Source organism: Dasypus novemcinctus, chromosome 24, assembly GCF_030445035.2.
Source record: "Dasypus novemcinctus isolate mDasNov1 chromosome 24, mDasNov1.1.hap2, whole genome shotgun sequence".
NCBI lineage: Eukaryota > Metazoa > Chordata > Mammalia > Cingulata > Dasypodidae > Dasypus > Dasypus novemcinctus.
The window spans coordinates 32,771,120-32,788,683 of NC_080696.1; the positions used below are offsets into that span (position 1 = coordinate 32,771,120).

The 17,564-nt window shown below is 48.1% G+C and overlaps 1 protein-coding gene across 3 annotated transcripts in view; it reads left to right on the forward strand.

Annotated features, from left to right (window-relative positions):
* Positions 1–17,564, forward strand: part of HM13 (histocompatibility minor 13) — a 41,843-nt gene that overhangs the window by 10,731 nt on the left and 13,548 nt on the right. For all 3 annotated transcript variants that reach the window (XM_071211628.1, XM_004464016.5, XM_058286852.1), the window contains exons 2-6: positions 3,309–3,407; positions 7,784–7,866; positions 14,364–14,452; positions 16,742–16,827; positions 16,899–17,024. In XM_071211628.1, the coding sequence (XP_071067729.1) occupies positions 3,309–3,407; positions 7,784–7,866; positions 14,364–14,452; positions 16,742–16,827; positions 16,899–17,024 (483 nt within the window). The remainder of the gene's footprint in view (positions 1–3,308; positions 3,408–7,783; positions 7,867–14,363; positions 14,453–16,741; positions 16,828–16,898; positions 17,025–17,564) is intronic.

The following is a 17,564-nucleotide window of genomic DNA, read 5'->3' on the forward strand; positions in this document are numbered from 1 at the left end:
CTGTTCGCCTCTACTTGATAATCACAGCCCCTCAGACAGTGACGATACTTGACAGTGTGCCAGGCTCTTGTACATCCGTTTGGTTTGACCCCCTTGGCCCTTTTAGAGGTAAATACCTAGAGATTGCTATCCCATTTGCCCGATGAATAGACTGAGGCTCAGAGAGCAAACCTCAGTCACCCAGCAAGCCATTAGCAGAGCAGTGAATAACCTTAAGTATCCTTTACATACATCATTTTCCATGTATGTGAATTATGTCTGTAGGAAAAATTTCCAGAAGTAGAATTACTTCATCAAAGGGTCTGAGTGTTTATATGTGACTTTGGCATGTGTTGCCAGATTGCTGTCCACAGGAAGGCCAGTCACCCTCCTGTCAGCCGTGGAGGAGAGGACTTCTCCCCACAGCTTCATTTTTAGCAAGATAGATTTTTGCCATTCTCATAGGTAAAAAATGGAATCTCGGTGCACTCTTATTAAGAGTGAATCTGAGGAAGCAGATGTGGCTCAAGTGGTTGGGCTTCCATCTGCCATATGGGAGAACCCAGATTCAGTCCCTGGGGCCTCCTGGTAAAGGCATGCAAGATGATGACGCAACAAAAAAAAAAAGAGATGAAGGGGAGAGTCAAAGGCGAGAAGCAATAGAAACCAGGAACTGAGGTGGCACAAGTGACAGGGAACCTCTCTCTGCATCAGAGTTCCTCAGGATCGAATCCCGGTGAATCCTAGAGGAGAAAACGAGAAGAGAAGACAAAAAGAGAAGTAGACACCAAAGATCACACAACGAGTGGATACAAGCAAAAGATTTTTAAAAAAGAATGAATCTGGGGAAGCTGATGTGGCTCAAGCTATTGGGCTGCTGTCTACCGTATCGGAGGCCCAGGGTTCCGTTCCCAGGGCCTCCTGTTGAAGGCACACTGGCTGGCACACACAGTGCTGGCCTGCACAGTGAACTGGCCCGAGCGGAGTGCTGACCTACGCCGGAGTGCTAGCCCCCGAGGAAACTGGCCCACAGAAACTTGGTACAGCAAGATGACGCAACAAAAAGAGACAGAGGATAGACTACGAGAGATGCAGCAGACAAGGGAACTGAGGCGGCGCAAGAAATGAGGACCTCTCTCCCGCTCCAGAAGGTCCCAAGATCAGTTCCCGGTGCTACCTAAAGAGAAGACAAGCAGACACAGAAGAACGTACAGCAAATTGACACAGAGCAGACAACGAGGGAGGGGGAGAAATAAATAAATGGATAAATCTTTAAAAAAAAAAAAATCTGAAAATTTTTTTCCCTTTGATTAAGAGCCATTGATGGCTCCTGTTCTGTGAATGACAGTGATGGTCTTTTTGTATCTTTGGGCATGTGCACGTTACTATTTGATGCATCCTGTCCAATTGACCTCCCCAAAAGGCTGGACCACTTTGTGCTCAAGCCAGTGGTGCCTGCACATCCGTTCCCCACACCTCCATCTCCTCATGATGGTTTCCTGATCCTACTGCCCTGTGCCCCACCCCTTCCCTTTGGCACCCTTCTAAAACCCTGGGGGGCATCAGGGCCTCCCTAAGCCAATATCTACCTTTTCCCAGCAGCTTCCCCCTTGCACCTTTTTTCCTGTGAGGCCAGCTGTGAGCCAAAAATATGAGTGAACCTCTCCAGCTGAATATGCTATAACTCCAAGGGACTTTAACTCTCCAAAGGGGTGGGGTGATGTAGGGATCTCAGGCTTTATGATTAGCCTGTGGCTGTTGGGGAGAGAACTTCTCTTTGACATGAGAAGTCTAGTCTGGCGTTGCTAGGACTTTTCGTATTTATGATATAAAATAAAATCAGAAACATAAAATGCAGTGGAAATTGAAGTTGGGGAGCAAGCCTGTCCCCAGGGGGAAATCTGGAAGGGCTTCATGGCAGTGGCATTTGAACTGAGTCCTTGAGGACTGAGGATTTTGCCTACCAGAAAGAAGACATGGTCCTGAAAGCTTTTGACTTTGTGTTTAAATACAGATTTGAGCCAGAACCATACCAGCCTTGATGAATTTTTATTAGAAATCTTTTGGCATGAATTACATGAAACTATGTTGTACTGTTACCTCATTTCCCATTTTTTTCCATTTTCCTAATACTGAAATTCTCTTGATTGCATTCAGGTTTTCTTCGTGTAAATATTTACCTTTTTCTGTAGGCTCTTTACTCACATCACATTCTTGCCAACTCTAGTGTCTGCCATTGTAAATTTTATTGAGGCTTTTTTTTTCTTTTTTTTCTTTTTTAAATAGAAAACTTAACTCAGCAGTTTATTTTTTTCTTTTTTTTCGATGATTTACTTTTTTTTTTTTAAGATTTTTTATTTTATTTCTCTCCCCCCCACCCCCCCTGTTGTCTGCTCTTTGTGTCTATCCACTGTATGTTCTTCCTTGTCCACTTCTGTTGTTGTCAGCGGCACAGGAATCTGTGTTTCTTTTTGTTGCGTCATCTTGTATCAGCTCTGTGTTTGTGTGGCACCATTCCTGGGCAGGCTACACTTTCTTTCGCGCTGGGCAGCTCTCCTTACGGGCGCACTCCTTGCGCGTGGGACTCCCCTACGCGGGGGACACCCCTGCATGGCAGGGCACTCCTTGCGTGCATCAGCGCTACGCATGGGCCAGCTCCACACAGGTCAGGGAGGCCCGGGGTTTGAACCGTGGACCTCCCATGTGGTAGACGAATGCCCTAACCACTGGGCCAAGTCTGTTTCCCTGTGGCTTTTTTATCATATTCAACTTTCCAGTCAAATTTAAGTTTTGTCAAGATTTGCTTCTCCCATCAATTGGTAATCTTCCCTGTGCAATTTCAGCCTAGTCAAGTTTTGTTTGTTGTTAGTTTATTTCCACTCATAATGTTCATTACCCACTGGTTAAAAGACTAATCATATTTATCTCTTAGCTAATCCATAAGAAAATTGGAAATAATTCCCAGGAGGGCTAGGACTGTTCTGTTGTCACTAATTTCCAGCTTTTTCTTTCAGTTATTATGGAGCACAACTGCCTCTACAATTGCCCTTTTCCCTAGATAAGCCACAAGAGCCCTGGGTCCTCCTTGGGCTGTTCTTGTTGGGATCCAGATCTCCTCAGTGGCAAAATGGTGCAATCAGAGCATCTTGCTGTGGGGTGGAATGCCCAAAGGCAGGAAGGCATGTGGGAGCCTCTGAGGCCTCTATCTGAACTAGGGCAGAGAGGGGGAAGGCCATGAATGTGCCACAGGACAGCAGACTCCCCCAGTATCCAGCTCGTGGCAGGCAGAGCCACTCCCCCTGCTCATCTGGCACCTTTCTTCTCTGTAGAATGCCTCGGACATGCCCGAAACCATCACTAGCCGGGACGCCGCCCGCTTTCCCATCATCGCCAGCTGCACACTCTTGGGACTCTACCTCTTTTTCAAAGTAAGTTCTTTGCCACCTGTTGTGTCATTTGGTTTCAATAAGCTTATTTTGTGTTGTTTTGTTTTTCCTGTTACAGGAGCCATGCATGTTCATTTATAGAAAATAAAGAGCAGGGGAAAAAATAATCATAATAAACCCCTAGACCCACTACCCAGAAACTACTGATGTTAATGTTTGGGGTTCTTCCCCAGCAGTCTATTTTCGCCCTCCATGTAGCCTTTTGATTTGATTTTGTGATACTAGTTTTGGTTTCATTTTACCATTTATGTGGGATGGGGATAGTTTGTGTTCAGACATACCTCTACCATACTAATTGCTTTTTTTTTTTTTTTTTTAATTTATCGAGGTTTATTTTCCCAATAAAAATTACAGAGGCTCAGTGTTGAAAACCTGGAAAACACAGAAAAGTAAAAAGGGAAAAACAGCAGTCATCCAAAACCCCACTACCAGAGACAGTCACAGTTTCCTTTTGGAGGTGTGTCCCTTCCACTATTTGTCCCATGCATGGTTTCTCCATAGCTGTGACCACATGGTGTATTCAGTTTTCACTTCACATTATTAACATCATAAGCATTTTCTCATTTCCTGCAGACTGTCCTCAAACATTTTTTGAAAATATAACTTGTACTATTTTCTGGTGGTAAAGGCAATATATGCAGAAACCTCACAACACTGAGATGATCACTTAACATTTTGGGATATCTCCTTTCAGACTTTTGATAAACGTATTTTTGACAGAATCATAATCAAAACCATGGTATTGTATCTTTAATCTTTAATAGCACATCACAAGCACTTTTTTTCTGGTCATTAAAATTCTTCCACTGAGCACAAGTGTTTTATACATTGATCAAAGGGAAAATATATGCTAATGCAAAATAGAGAAACTTATGTATATAAGAGCAGGTATATAGGAATTCTCTACTTTTTGCATGATTTTTCTATAAACCTACAACTGTACTCATAAAAATTTTAATTAAAATTAAGGCATTTCATATCATTAAGAAAAAAAAATTTTCTTCCAAAAAAATTCTTCAAGGATGACTTTTTTTTGGTAAAACACACAGTTTTATTAGAAACACTCTTCTGAGTGATGTGTCACTTGTCTCTATTTTTTAAAAAAAATAGTATTCCATCATCAAAAGGATGACTTTAATTTACACTTCAAAAATACATGTAAATCATTTTTTTTTAATTATTTATTTATTTTTTTTAATTACATTATGAAAAATATGAGGTCCCATTCAACCCCACCGCCCCCGCCCCCCACTCCCCCCACAGCAACACTCTCTCCCATCATCATGACACATCCATTGCACCTGGTAAGTTCATCTATGAGCATCACTGCACCCCATAGTCAGTGGTCCACATCATAGCCCAGACTCTCTCACGTTCCATCCAGTGGGCCCTGGGGGGATCTATAATGTCCCGTAATTGTCCGTGAAGCACTATCCAGGACAACTCCACGTCCCGAAAACGCCTCCACATCTCATCTCTTCCTCCCGTTCCCCACACCTAGCAGCCACCATGGCTACCGTTCCCACACCCATTCCACATTTTCTCTGTGGACATTGGATTGGTTGTGTCCATTGCACATCTATGTCAAGTGAGGGCTTAGATTCCATATGGGTACTGGATGCACTCCTCCCGCTTCCAGTTGTAGACACTCTAGGCTCCATGTTGTGGTGGTTGATAAATCATTTTTAAAAATTTTCAACCTTAAGGAAAAGTACAAATGAACCATAATCCTCCCTTAATACAGGTTCATGTGACTCTTTCTGTTATGCATTGATCTACATTTGTCAAAATTTCAAAACAAATATAGGTATCAGACCTATATTTCTTACTATGGGACTCTTTCTATATTAGCACAGTCAGATCTCACTCTGCTCATGTGCTGGTTTGTGGATGTACTGCTGAGGGCTATTTAGATGTGAACATCTTCATGCAGATACGTTGGCACGTTTGCAGGTATATGTGCAGTGGGATTACCAGGTCAAGTAGCAACTCCATCTGTCAGTTGGATAGATAGTGCCAAACGGCCCTGCAAAAGGGTTGGACCAATTTACATTCCCACTAACAGTTATGAGCATACTGTTTCCCTGCACTCTCACCTACATTGGGTAGCATTGAAATTTTTCATTTTTACCAGTCTACAAGTGAGTGAAAAGCAGGATTTATAGTCCCTGTCTTCTGTTGTCTCACTCCCTCACAATTGTTGCATCAGAAATACTCTTCTGATTCACAGTATTTCCACAACAGGCACACTGCAGTTTACTTACAGCATCCTCACATTAAACATTTAGTGTCATTTTGATTTTTACTCATATAAATAAAAATAACATCACGTATTCACCGTTGTTTTTTTTTTTCCTGGACTTCAGGTACAGAGCTGAATTTATCAAATGTCTTAATTCATCAAAGCTCATCATTAGTCCATGCAGGGTGCCCCCTCCTTACTTTTTCCTCCCCCTTCGCTGTGAATCCTACTTCATTTCCTTCTCTGCCAGAGGCATCTGCTCTAATGCTTTTGGTTTCTGTCCTTAGATGTGTATTTCTCCTTGTAAAAGATGCAGCATTAGTGCATCTGTGTATATGAGTGAGCATCTAGTTCCCACAAAGAGAACTATGCTATACATGTCTGTTTCCTTTTCCCATCTCCTATACTTTTGAGAACACACTACATCTTCATAAAATAAAACGCAATCCATATGCCAATGGAATAAATTCATAGATCTGTTTTTATTGCATTCACATGATAGGACACTTCATCCATTCGGTTATTCTACAAATATTTATTGAGTGCCTGCTATGCACCAGGCTCTGTGCTAGGGACCCCATGGTGAGAGAAACAAGTGGCCTGTCCCTGCCCTCAAAGAGTGTCTTGTTAAGTGGTGGAGATAGACACCAATCAAATAATTGTGCAGATAAATATAGTGTTGCACTTTAAGTGCTGTGAACCCCACAGAACCGCCAGCCAAGGTGAACCCCTGCTCCTGCCTATCCCCCCATCTCAGACAATAGCACCTCCATCTCCCCTGTGGTCAGCCAGAAGCCTCATGAACCATCTTTCTTCCTTCTCTTTCCCTCAGCCCTCATATCCACCTCTGCACATCCCACAACTCCAAGTCTAGAACAGATCTGGAATCCGATCACTGCTCCCCACTTCCCCTTCATCCCCTGGCCCAAGGCATCGTCGTCCTTTTCTGGATGATGCAGCACTCTTCTCACTGGACTCTGCTGCCCCTCTTGCTCTGCCAGGGTCTTTTTTCCACACAGATCTTCTTGGTCTGTCAGCTCATGTCACAGCCCTGCCCTCAGTAAAATCTAATGCCCTTTCCACAGCCTTCAGGCACTGCAGGGTCCAGCTCCCTCTTACCTCCCTAGCCTCATCTCCTGGCACACTTGGCACCAAAGCCACAGGCCCTTGCTATACCCTACACACGTAAACACGCACCTACCTCAGGACTTGCACTCACCCTTCCCTCTGCCTCAGATACACTTCCCCTGCTGCATATCCACACAGCCTGTCTGCTTACTGTGTCCAGAGAAAGTGTGGTGTGAACCGTGCCTCGGGTCAGTGGAGGTCAAGGTGAGGGTGCAGGCCTTATGAGAGCAGAAGGAAGCTATTCAGAGGCTTTAAGCAGGGGAGTATCATGATCAGACAGGTGTTGAAACAGCCAGTAATCACGCTACTTCACAGTGGCCAGTGTTCCTATACCCCACACAGTAGCACACCATTCCTTCCTGGTGAGAGACCATCACAATCACAAATCCAGTGAATGTGACAAACATGAAGCGATATGGCATCACCTTCCCAAAGTTTGCTTTGGAGCATTGTGGAAAGGGACGTTTCTCAGTCTCACCTAATAATAGTTGAAGACAAAGAAGCAGCTGTCAGGGTCTGATGATAACAGCATGGGAGAAGTCGTCCAGGAGGCCAGCGTGGAAAAGGGAGAGAGGCACAGATAATTGTAACTAGTGGACAAGGGCCTTGGCGGGAGGGGGTTGTCAGAGGATTTGTGAGCAGGAACAGAGAACCTGAGAAGACTGAGTTCTGTGACTCAGTTCTCCTGCAGATTGGCCCCTGCCCCAGGGTCCCCACGTGGGCACAGACATGATTTTGCCTCTCTCCAGCCGAGCCCCCACCACATGTAACTCTGCAGACTCCTTTAGGAGATACATCTGGAGGCTTGAGGTCCCATCTTTTGCCCCATAGCCACAGAGACCAGGAGGCCCCTAGTACTCTCAGAGATTCTTGCTGACACCATGCCCTACTCCCGAGGGGTGAAGCCAACTTCCAGAGAGAAGCAGGGACCCTAGTTGTAGCCACCAGCAGCCCTGACCTCCTGTTTCTCTTTGTATTTCTGCCTCAGATATTCTCCCAGGAGTACATCAACCTCTTGCTGTCCATGTATTTCTTCGTGCTGGGAATCCTGGCCCTGTCCCACACCATCAGGTCAGAAGGCATCTCTCTGCAACATTTGAAGCAGCGTTCTCAGGAGCCAGTACAGGGTCTTGGATGAGAACATGACCTTTAGCGTCATACAGAGCCAGGTTTGAATCCTGGCTGTAAAACCCAAGAGCATCTTTGCCCTGTTTCACCCGTGAGTGACCTAAAACAAAACCTGTAACCTCTCTGGACCACAGTTTCCTTACAGAGAATGATCCAGTGGGCGTTGTTAGTAAGAATAATGTCTGTGTTAGTTGATAATTCTGAGGTGAGTAATATGAAGGCCGCCTACCAAATGTGGTTGCCCACTGAGCACCAAGCACTGGGCTAGGCTCTTTACATGTGATCTTAATAACAAGAGAGAAGCAAGAGCGAGAAGTTACAAATGCAGGCTCTGGAATTTGACCACCTGACTTCAAAACCAGACTCTGCCACTATAACAGCCCTGTGACCTTGGGCAAGTTACTTAATTTCTCTGGCCCCAGTTTCCGTGCCTGAAAGTGAAGGAAAATAATACCTTCCTCTCAGGGTCTTGTGCAAAGGTCTTGGCCTGGTATCCGGCACTTTATATGTGTTCAGTAACTTAGCTGCTATGATTATTTTCTGTCTTAACCTGCCAGTTAACCCTAGAAGCTTAGCTTTTGCCTTGAATCCTGTTATATATTAGGGAAACTGAAGCTCAGAGAAGTTAAGACATTTGCTAGGATCACACAGCTGATAAACAGCAGAGCCAGGATTCGATCCCAGGTCTGCGTGGCCCCAAAATCCATGTTCTTCCCGCTGCCATGCTGCTGCAGATTGCCACATGCTCATGAAGACACCCTGTCATCTTGGTGGGGTGGGCAGTCCAGGCCACTGTTCTCGGAGGACTGCTGTTGACATTTGGGCCAGGCCGGTTCTCCATTGTGCATCTCAAGTCTTTTGGCCTTCCCAGTGGCAGCTGTGCCCCACCCCCAGGTTGTGACTACAGAAACATCCCGACTTTTCCATCTGTTCCCTTGAGGTGGTGCAGCCTCCTGCCGAGAACTACTCATGGGCTGGGAGGAGACTGGCAGACCAGAGCAGGCTTCCCAGAAAGGAAGGAATGTGACTGGCACGGAGCTTGAAAGAGTAGGAAAGCTGGAAGAGGTGCCAGGGCAGGAAAGGCCTGGCGCTGGGAGGTGTGTGCACATCAGGGACATAGTCAGGGTCTTCCCAGAGCAGCTGAAGAGAGGGCTGGAAAGATGGAGCAGGAGCTGCTCCCAAATAGCACAGAAAGCCAGGGGAAGTTTGGCCTCATTCCTGTGGACACGGGCTCGGGAGACAGTGAGTGGGCTCAAGGCCTGGCTTTGCTGGCTCTGTGATTTGTGTGTTAGTCTCTTGGAGCATCAGTATCTTCACCTATAAAATGGAGACACTAAGAGTACCTCCCAGGAGGGGTGTGGTAAGGATCGAATGAGCTTCTGGCAAATGTGCTGAGAGTGCAGTGCCAGGCACAAAGGGTGAGCAGCTGGCCCAGTGACCCACAGCTGGGACCCGAGCTCTAGTCTTTTGACTGAGTTTGGTGTTGTCTTCATCTACACCTACCCTTAACCCACAAAACCTCATTCTAGCCACCTTGGAAGGATTCCAAGAAAGAAGTGAAGGCACCTAGCAAGATACTGGCAGACCTAGTCACCCCTCCTGGCAGGACGGACCTCTCCTGCCGTGATGCACAGGGTGGGAGGGACTAGGCCATCCCTCCCAAGCACTGGGTCCTCCTTTCTCCATGCTCATGAGGCTTCCCTCCCCAACTCCAGCCCATCCCACCAGCTACCAGGGGCCTGAGACCCCTCAGTACTCCCTACAGCCCATACTGCTTGAGAAGGAGCAAATTTTGAAAGACACTGCCAGGCCACGTACTGAGGAACTGATTCTTTCACTTTGTCTCATCAACAGCCCTGCAGGAGAGATCTGATCTCCATCCATCTGCCTGCATAGGGCATTTTGACCTTTGTTTTCCTTTAAACAAAGACATTTGTTTCTTTTAGAACAATGACTGAGGGATTTTGTCCCAAATTTCTCATGGATTAATTAAGAAACAGTTGTCCACCTGTAGCCAACTCATTATTTTTACTGAAAGAAAATATCATCAGAAAATGAAACCAACAGCAGCTAAAACTACAAATGGTTAAATTGTTAGTGACTAAAAATTAACAGACTAATCATTTTTTCTTGATAAAATTTATAGCATAAAATACAACCTGGAAACGGGACATTTTAAGAAAAATGTATGGCCATAGACAAAAGGAACACTTGCCATGGTTGAAGCTATCCTAGGAAAAGTCCGAATGGGCCAGCAACTGTTGGATGAGTGAAATCTTTATTGTAAAATGTACATGGAAAAGAACTGACCTCAAGGAAAATAATTTTAGTATATGGGGGGAGCATAATTTAATCATGCTGTTTAGAAAGTGGATCCAAGAATTAAATTGTTTTCTTCTTCATTTAAACTGAGTTTTTTTAAATACTTTCTCAGTGAAATTGTGCAATATTTGTTAGAATTTTGATGAACTCTTTGTAGCCACAGACTCACAAATCAGACCTTCCTCAGGATCCAAACAAGATGCGAAGGTTTGAGACAGGAAAATTGAGGCCCAGGGCATTACAAGTATTACCACCAGAACTCACGGCTGGTGAAGGCAGAGCAAGCACTGAAGCCCAGACCTGACCCCAAAGCCCCTGTTCTTCCCAGGTTTAAGAAATGAAGGGGAAGAGAGTGGAGGACAGAGGGATCTACCCTCTGGCTGCTGAAAAGTTAGAAAGAACTAAGCCCCCTCTATGTCAGCCCCACACTGCAGAGCTCTGCAGATCCCTTCCCCAGCCTCTTTGGGAAGACACCACAGTTTGGGATGTTGGGGGAAGATGGGCAGGGCAATCACCAAGGCTCAAACCCAACCCAAAACTCTGACTTCCTCCCTGCCAAGGAAACCTCAGCTTATTTTTACCACCTCTGAGCTCTTGCCCCACCCAGCTGACCTTTAGAGGAAAAAAAATCCAGGATGCCAAAATCTGCCTCCCCGGGAGGAGGCCACATCACCAGTTGCATTGACCCTCGCCTTCCACTCCCAGGCAAGAAGGGCAGCAGGATGTGGTTTCTCAGCAGGAAACAGTGACTCTAGGTTTGGTATGAGCCAGCAAGGGCCAGAAAGAACCTCCCTGCCTGCTTCCAGTGTCCTTGGGCAAGCATTGACCAGCTGTCTCCCTGGGTCCAGACCTTGCATGAGATATGAAGGTGATGAAGCAGGGCCCCTGCCCTGGAGCTCACACAGTCACCTTAGCTGGGTCACTTGACTCTTTCCCCATGTTATCCAGCAGCCCCACTGCTCTTGGTGTAACAAAGACATCAGTCTAGAGACTCCTTACTTAAGATTGAAACTGCAATCAGTCAAACTTTATTTAGCTTACAGTGTGCCAAGCACTCACTCAGCCTTCTTATTTTTTTTAAGATATTCTGCTTTTATTTTATTTTATGTTTTTAGATTTATTTTATTTCTCTTCCCCTCCCCCCCCTCGCCAGTTGTCTGTTCTCTGTGTCCATTTGCTGCGTGTTCTTCTTTATCTGCTTCTGTTGTCAGTGGCACGGAAATGTGTTTCTTTTTGTTGCGTCATCTTGCTGCATCAGTTCTCCATGTGTGCAGCGCCATTCCTGGGCAGGCTGAACTTTCTTTCACACTGGGCGGCTCTCCTTACGGGGCGCACTCCTTGCGCCTGGGGCTTCCCTACGTGGGAGACACCCCTGTGTGGCACGGCATCCTTGCACGCATCAGCACTGCATGTGGGCCAGCTCCACACGGGTCAAGGAGGCCCGGGGTTTGAACCGCCGCGGACCTCGCATGTGGTAGACGGATGTCCTAACCACTGGGCCAAGTCCGCTTCCCTCACTCAGACTTCTTAATAGCCACTGTTATTGTGGTTCTCTAAAAGAGGAAAAGTTGCACAGAGCAATTAAGTAACTTTCCCAAGGTCACATAGGTCGTAAGTGGCAGAACCAGGATTTGAACCCAGGAAGTCTCGTTCCAGCGTCCATGTTCCTAACCAAAATACTCTGCTGGTTAGGGAAGCGCCTAAGGAAGTAGTCAGGCTGGAGTGACTGACTTCACTCCTTAAGCCTTCTCTCTGCCTTCACCCTTATACACACCCTCAGGCTTCAGACCCGGAAACGTGAATCAGCAGACTGAGCTGAAAGTAGCTTCCATCCTCATCCAGCCCAGCTCCTGCCTCTGGAAGCTTACTGCTGATTCCAGCGTCGTGCCTTCCACATCACTGTTCCCAGAGGCCTCTCATCCATTCACACTCTGGCCCTGCAAGGTGGGAGGGGTCGGCCCTTTCACTATTGGAGAAACCAAGCCATGAGATGGTTTTCAAATCCATGTCTTCTTTCTCTGGGCCCCAAGGTCTTAGAAAGAACCCGCCTTTACCACTATGACCTGGGTATCTCCTTGCCTGCCTCAGCTTACCTGTCTCAGTTGGGAAGAGCATACCTGAGTTTGCCTCCCTCATTACTGATACCTGTGTGATCTGATGTAAAATGCTCTCCAGCTCAGGCTCTGGGTGAGAATGCCACAGCAGGAGTTCACAGTTCTTCCATCCGGGGTCCAAAGCTGGGCTGAGTGTCTCACCTGCATCTCTCATAGCTTCACAACAGCCTCTTGAGTCAGGTATTATTTTCCCCACAGACAGGTGAGGCGACTGAGGCTCAGGAAGGTGAAGTGGCTTGCCCATGGCCCACAGCTGGTGCACGGCAGGGCAGGCTTTAGGGCCTGCTCATCTAGCTCTGAAGAAGAGCCCAGAAAAAGTCCCCATTCCCTGCCTGGCCAGGAAGTGTGGTATGCTGTGTTATCAGAAAGAATGCTTCCAAATCAGAGCGGTGCTGGCCTTGCAGAGAGGGTAAATGTGCAAGTGCTCCACCCGAAGCATCAGGGGCCGTGATTCACTGGCCAACTGTGTCACCTGAGTGTGTAAAGAACTTGGGCCTGTTGCTGGAGAGCAGTGGTTCGTGAGGTGGGATGTGAGCAGGAAGCGACTGTCAGGACATCAGACCTGGGAGGTCCGGAAGGAGGTCTAGAAAGTGCATTCTTGACAAGTAGCTTAAGGAATTCTCGTCCAGGTGGTCCACAGACCAGATTTTGGAATCCATTGCACTCATAAAAATGGACCTTTGCATGGAAGTTTGGGTGTTTGCTTTGTATTTCTTTTTTTTTTTCCTTTTTTTAAGATTTTTTTTTAATTTTCTCTCCCCTACCCCTCCGCACGCTGTTGTCTGCTCTCTGTGTCCATTCGCTGTGTGTTCTGTAACCACTTGCATTCTTGTCAGTGGCACTGGGAATATGTGTCTCTTTTTGTTGCGTAATCTTGCTGCATCAGCTCTCTGTATGTATGGCACCACTCCTGGGCAGGCTGCACTTTTTTTGTGCAGGGCAGCTCTCCTTACAGGGCACACTCCTTGCATATGGGGCTCCCCTACACAGGGGACACCCCTGCGTGGCACAGCACTCCTTGCATGCATCAGCATTGCGTGTGGGCCAGCTCAGCACATGGGTCAGGAGGCCCTGGGTTTGAACCCTGGACCTCCCATATGGTAGGCGGACGCTCTATCAGTTGAGTCAAATCTGCTTCCCTGCTTTGTATTTCTTCAGTGATAACCAAGAGCCAGTGTAGAAAACACTGGACTAGGAGTCCAGAAGCCCAGGTTCTAGTTTTGGCTCATATATTCACTTCCTATATGACCTTGGGCAAGTCACTTAGGGTCTGAGGCCTCCGTTTCCACATCTGTAAAATGGTATATTAGTCAGCCAAAGGGGTGCTGATGCAAAATACCAGAAGTCTGTTGGCTTTTATAAAGGATATTTATTTGGAGTAGGAGCTTACAGATAGCAGGCCATAAAGCTTAAGTTACTTCAGTCACCAAAGCCTATTTCCACATGTTGAAGCAAGATGGCTGCCGACCATCTGCCAGGATTCAGGCTTCCTGGGTTCTCTCTTCCCAGGGCTTGCTTCTCTCCGGGCTCACGGTTCCTCTCTTCCCAGGGCTTGCTTCTCTCCAGGTTCAGGGTTCCTCTCTTCCTGGGGCTTGCTTCTCTTTCCTCACAACCAAGTTCCTCTGTATGCTCACTTCCTGGGGCTCCAGCTCAAGACTCCAGCCTCAAAGTCCAACATCAAAACTCCAGTTCTGTCCTTTGCCATGCCTTTTGTCTGTGACTCCCCACCCACCAAGAGGTGGGGACTCAATGCCCTGCTGACATGACCCAATCAAAGCCCTAATCATAATTTAATCACACCCAGTTTACAAACATAATCCAATATCTATTTTCGGAATTCATAGCTATATCAAACTGCTACAAATGCGAGCAATAACACCTACTATCAGGGCAGCCTTGAGGGTGCAGAGGGATAACGGGTACATGGGTACCAGGTAGGGTGGGGTTGGGCTCTGATTGCCCACAGGGGCTCTGTGTGCCAACCTGCTTTGTCTTTCCTTCCAGCCCCTTCATGAATAAGTTTTTTCCAGCCAACTTCCCACATCGCCAGTACCAGCTGCTCTTCACGCAGGGCTCTGGGGAAAACAAGGAAGGTCAGTGCTTTCCCCTGACATGTGCTTTGGGTGTCTTCCCCCCCCACCCAACTCCCCTTTGTCTTTCCCATACTGGGGCTCTCCAGTAGAGCAAGTGATGGACAGGTGGGCTCTGGCTTCCTGTTGCCTGGTTCACATCCCAGCTCTGCCACTCCCTAGACTGGGGGCTCCAGGTAAAGGCCCTTATCTCTCTGAGCCTCGTGTGTTTTGGTGGTGGTATTTTCATCTGTGAAAAGGAGGCAGTCATCTAGCATAGGGTTTCTTAACTTTTTTTGTTCCATGAACCCCTTTGCCAGTCAGGTGAAAACCACAGACCCCTTACTAAGTCCGCACTATACCGTATATTATTTAATAAACATACCACACCCGCCACAACACGTCCCCACAAGAATAATGTTGTTGTTCTTTTCATTTCAAGCGCACAGATCCCACATTAAGAATCCCTGGTCTAGTACCTCCTTCCTAGGCATGGGCAGGTTGTTAGGCCTGAAGAGTGAATTGAGTGGAAGGCGCTCAGCACACTGCCTGGCTCGTCGTACATGCTCGGAAAGCGGAGACTGTTAGTGTGGTTACTATCCCACATAATAAAATTTGGGAAGCGGATATGGCTTGAGCAGTTAGGCTTCCACCTACCACATGGGAGGTCCCAGGTCCGGTTCCTGGTGCCTCCTGGAGAAGGCAAGCTGGCACGGCAGGCAGGCACGGCAGGCAGGCACGGAGAGTTGAAAAAACGAGACACAAAGAGGAGAGAGAATGAGAGACAACAAACCAGGGTGCTGAAGTGGCCCAGGTGGTTGAGTGCCTGTCTTCCACATGGGAGTTCAGTTCCTAGTGCTTCCTAAAAGGAAGATGAACAGACAGAGCAGACAATAGTTGGGGAGGGGGGCAGTGATAAATAAAATAAATCCTTAAAATATATGTATTTAAAGAAAAAAAAAGATTTTAAAATTTGAAAAGGGAGTTCCTTTTGGCTTTAAAAAAAAATAAGGAAACTGTGGGGAATTGAGGAAAGCCTGGGCTTTGTGGTCTAGTCAGGGTATGAGTTTGAATGCTATAACAAAACTACCAGTGCCTTTTTCTGTCATATAAGAGTTGAAGTTTGTAAATAATGGCTGCCTCACCATGCCTACCTAGCATTTTCTGCCGTGTCCTTAGAAAGCAGTGATTTTATCTGATTCCTTTTTGCATTACTGATACATCTGTGCCCAGTAAAAATCGAAGCTTGCACCACGGTCTTCAGGGTCACAGGCTCCTTCTGTCTCTTGTTCTGCTGTACTTGGGGTGGCCCTTGGGGTTCAGGATTGCACGTCATCACTCCATAGTCAGGCCAGGGGAGCAGAGTACCCCAAACCCTTTAGGCCCAGGGTGCTGAACAGGGGCAGCTGGAAAATGTGCTGGTTAGTCATCAGCCCCATGTTCAGCTAAAACTAAAGAACAGAAATTGGGGGGTGACCAGCAGTCTGCTGCACTCTACACTTTGAAAAGTAGCTTCTCTGCATGACCCTGGGCAAACGCCACCGCCTCTCTTGGCTTCCTTGTTTGGAGATGTAGGTGCGATCGCGAGCGGGTCTGTGTGAGGATGTCTACCACGGGGTTTCCTGCAAGAGCAGCCCCAGGGACTCCTGCCTTTTCTCCAGGCCTCCTCTGGCCTCCATCTCTCACCTTCCCCTTCCTCCTCTACGAGTGAAATAGGGCTGCCAGCAACCTTTTTTACTCCTTTAGTGGCAAAGTAGAAAGATTCCTGAATGAACTCAGGCCTTGCTAAAGGCCTGGGCTTGGTGGCAGCTGGCAGGGATTGAGCTCCGCTGCGTACCAGGCCCTGTGCTGAGCGCTTTGTCAGGGCCAGCCCACTTACTCCCCACAGCAGCCCTATGAGGTAGGTGCTGTATCCCCTTTTTACAGATGAGGAAACTGAAGCTCAGAGAGGGAACTGCCTCCCCCAAGGTCACCCAGCTACAAGTGGCAGAGCCCGGATTCAAACCAGGTCTGTCTGACCCCAGAGCCTGTGCTTCCAACACCATGGACCACCTCCCACTGACCCTTCACCAGGCCTGTATTCCCTCTGGGCCTCCATTCCCTCCTCCAGGAAATTTGAGGGGCCAGCAGTGGCTCCAGTGAGCTGTCCCCCTCCTGAAACTCCCAGCAGCGTGGAGCAGCCAAGGCTGAGCCCCACCCCCAGCCTGTAGACCTCTGGCAGCCCACGGCTGTGCCCTCTTCCACCCAGGGCCTGATGGGGGGTTGGGGGACAGCCCAACCCTGGGAGTGGACTGACCCAGCCTCTCTGCCCAGAGATCGTCAATTATGAGTTTGACACCAAGGATTTGGTGTGCCTGGGCCTGAGCAGCATCGTTGGCGTCTGGTACCTGCTGAGGAAGGTAAGGAGCCAGGGCCCAGGGCGGGGGGTGGCTGCCAAGCGCGAGCTGGCCTCACGCCCACCTTTCCCCAGCACTGGATTGCCAACAACGTCTTTGGCCTGGCCTTCTCCCTCAATGGGGTGGAGCTCCTGCACCTGAACAACGTCAGCACCGGCTGCATCCTGCTGGGCGGGCTCTTCATCTACGACGTCTTCTGGGTGAGTCAGGCAGGGACATGTGGGCTGCGGGGCACCCTCGCCCTCCTGCTCACCTGCCCGCGCAGGCCTGGAGGCAATAAGGAGTCTCACGGAGCCAAGCCCCGTTCCCCTCACCCGCGAATGGGCCAGAGGAAGCAGATTCCGCCCTTTGCCGAGAGTCCGCCCTGTGCCGTGCCTTCATGCTACCGTCACAGTGGTCCTGGCAGGGGTTTACTTCCTCCCATGTCTCCCTAGCCAACAGGGAAGGTGGGGCAGGGGTAGGGGTTGGAATGCTGAGGGTGGTGACCAACGAGGACGGGGCAGCCACTAATAGCAGGCTCTGATTGCACCCCAGCCCTGGACTAAGGGACTGCCACACTACCTCCACGAGGCATCCACTAAGGGACCGAGGCAGACCTACTCAGGCACCCTTTCCCTGGCCCCAGGCGGCCTCTTCTCCTCTTGAGAGGGAGGTGAGGGAGGATTGTTTGTTTATCTCTTGGGAGGGGCAGAGTGGCAGGGGCCACTCGGGCCTTCCAGACTCCTTCAGATTGCCCTCTT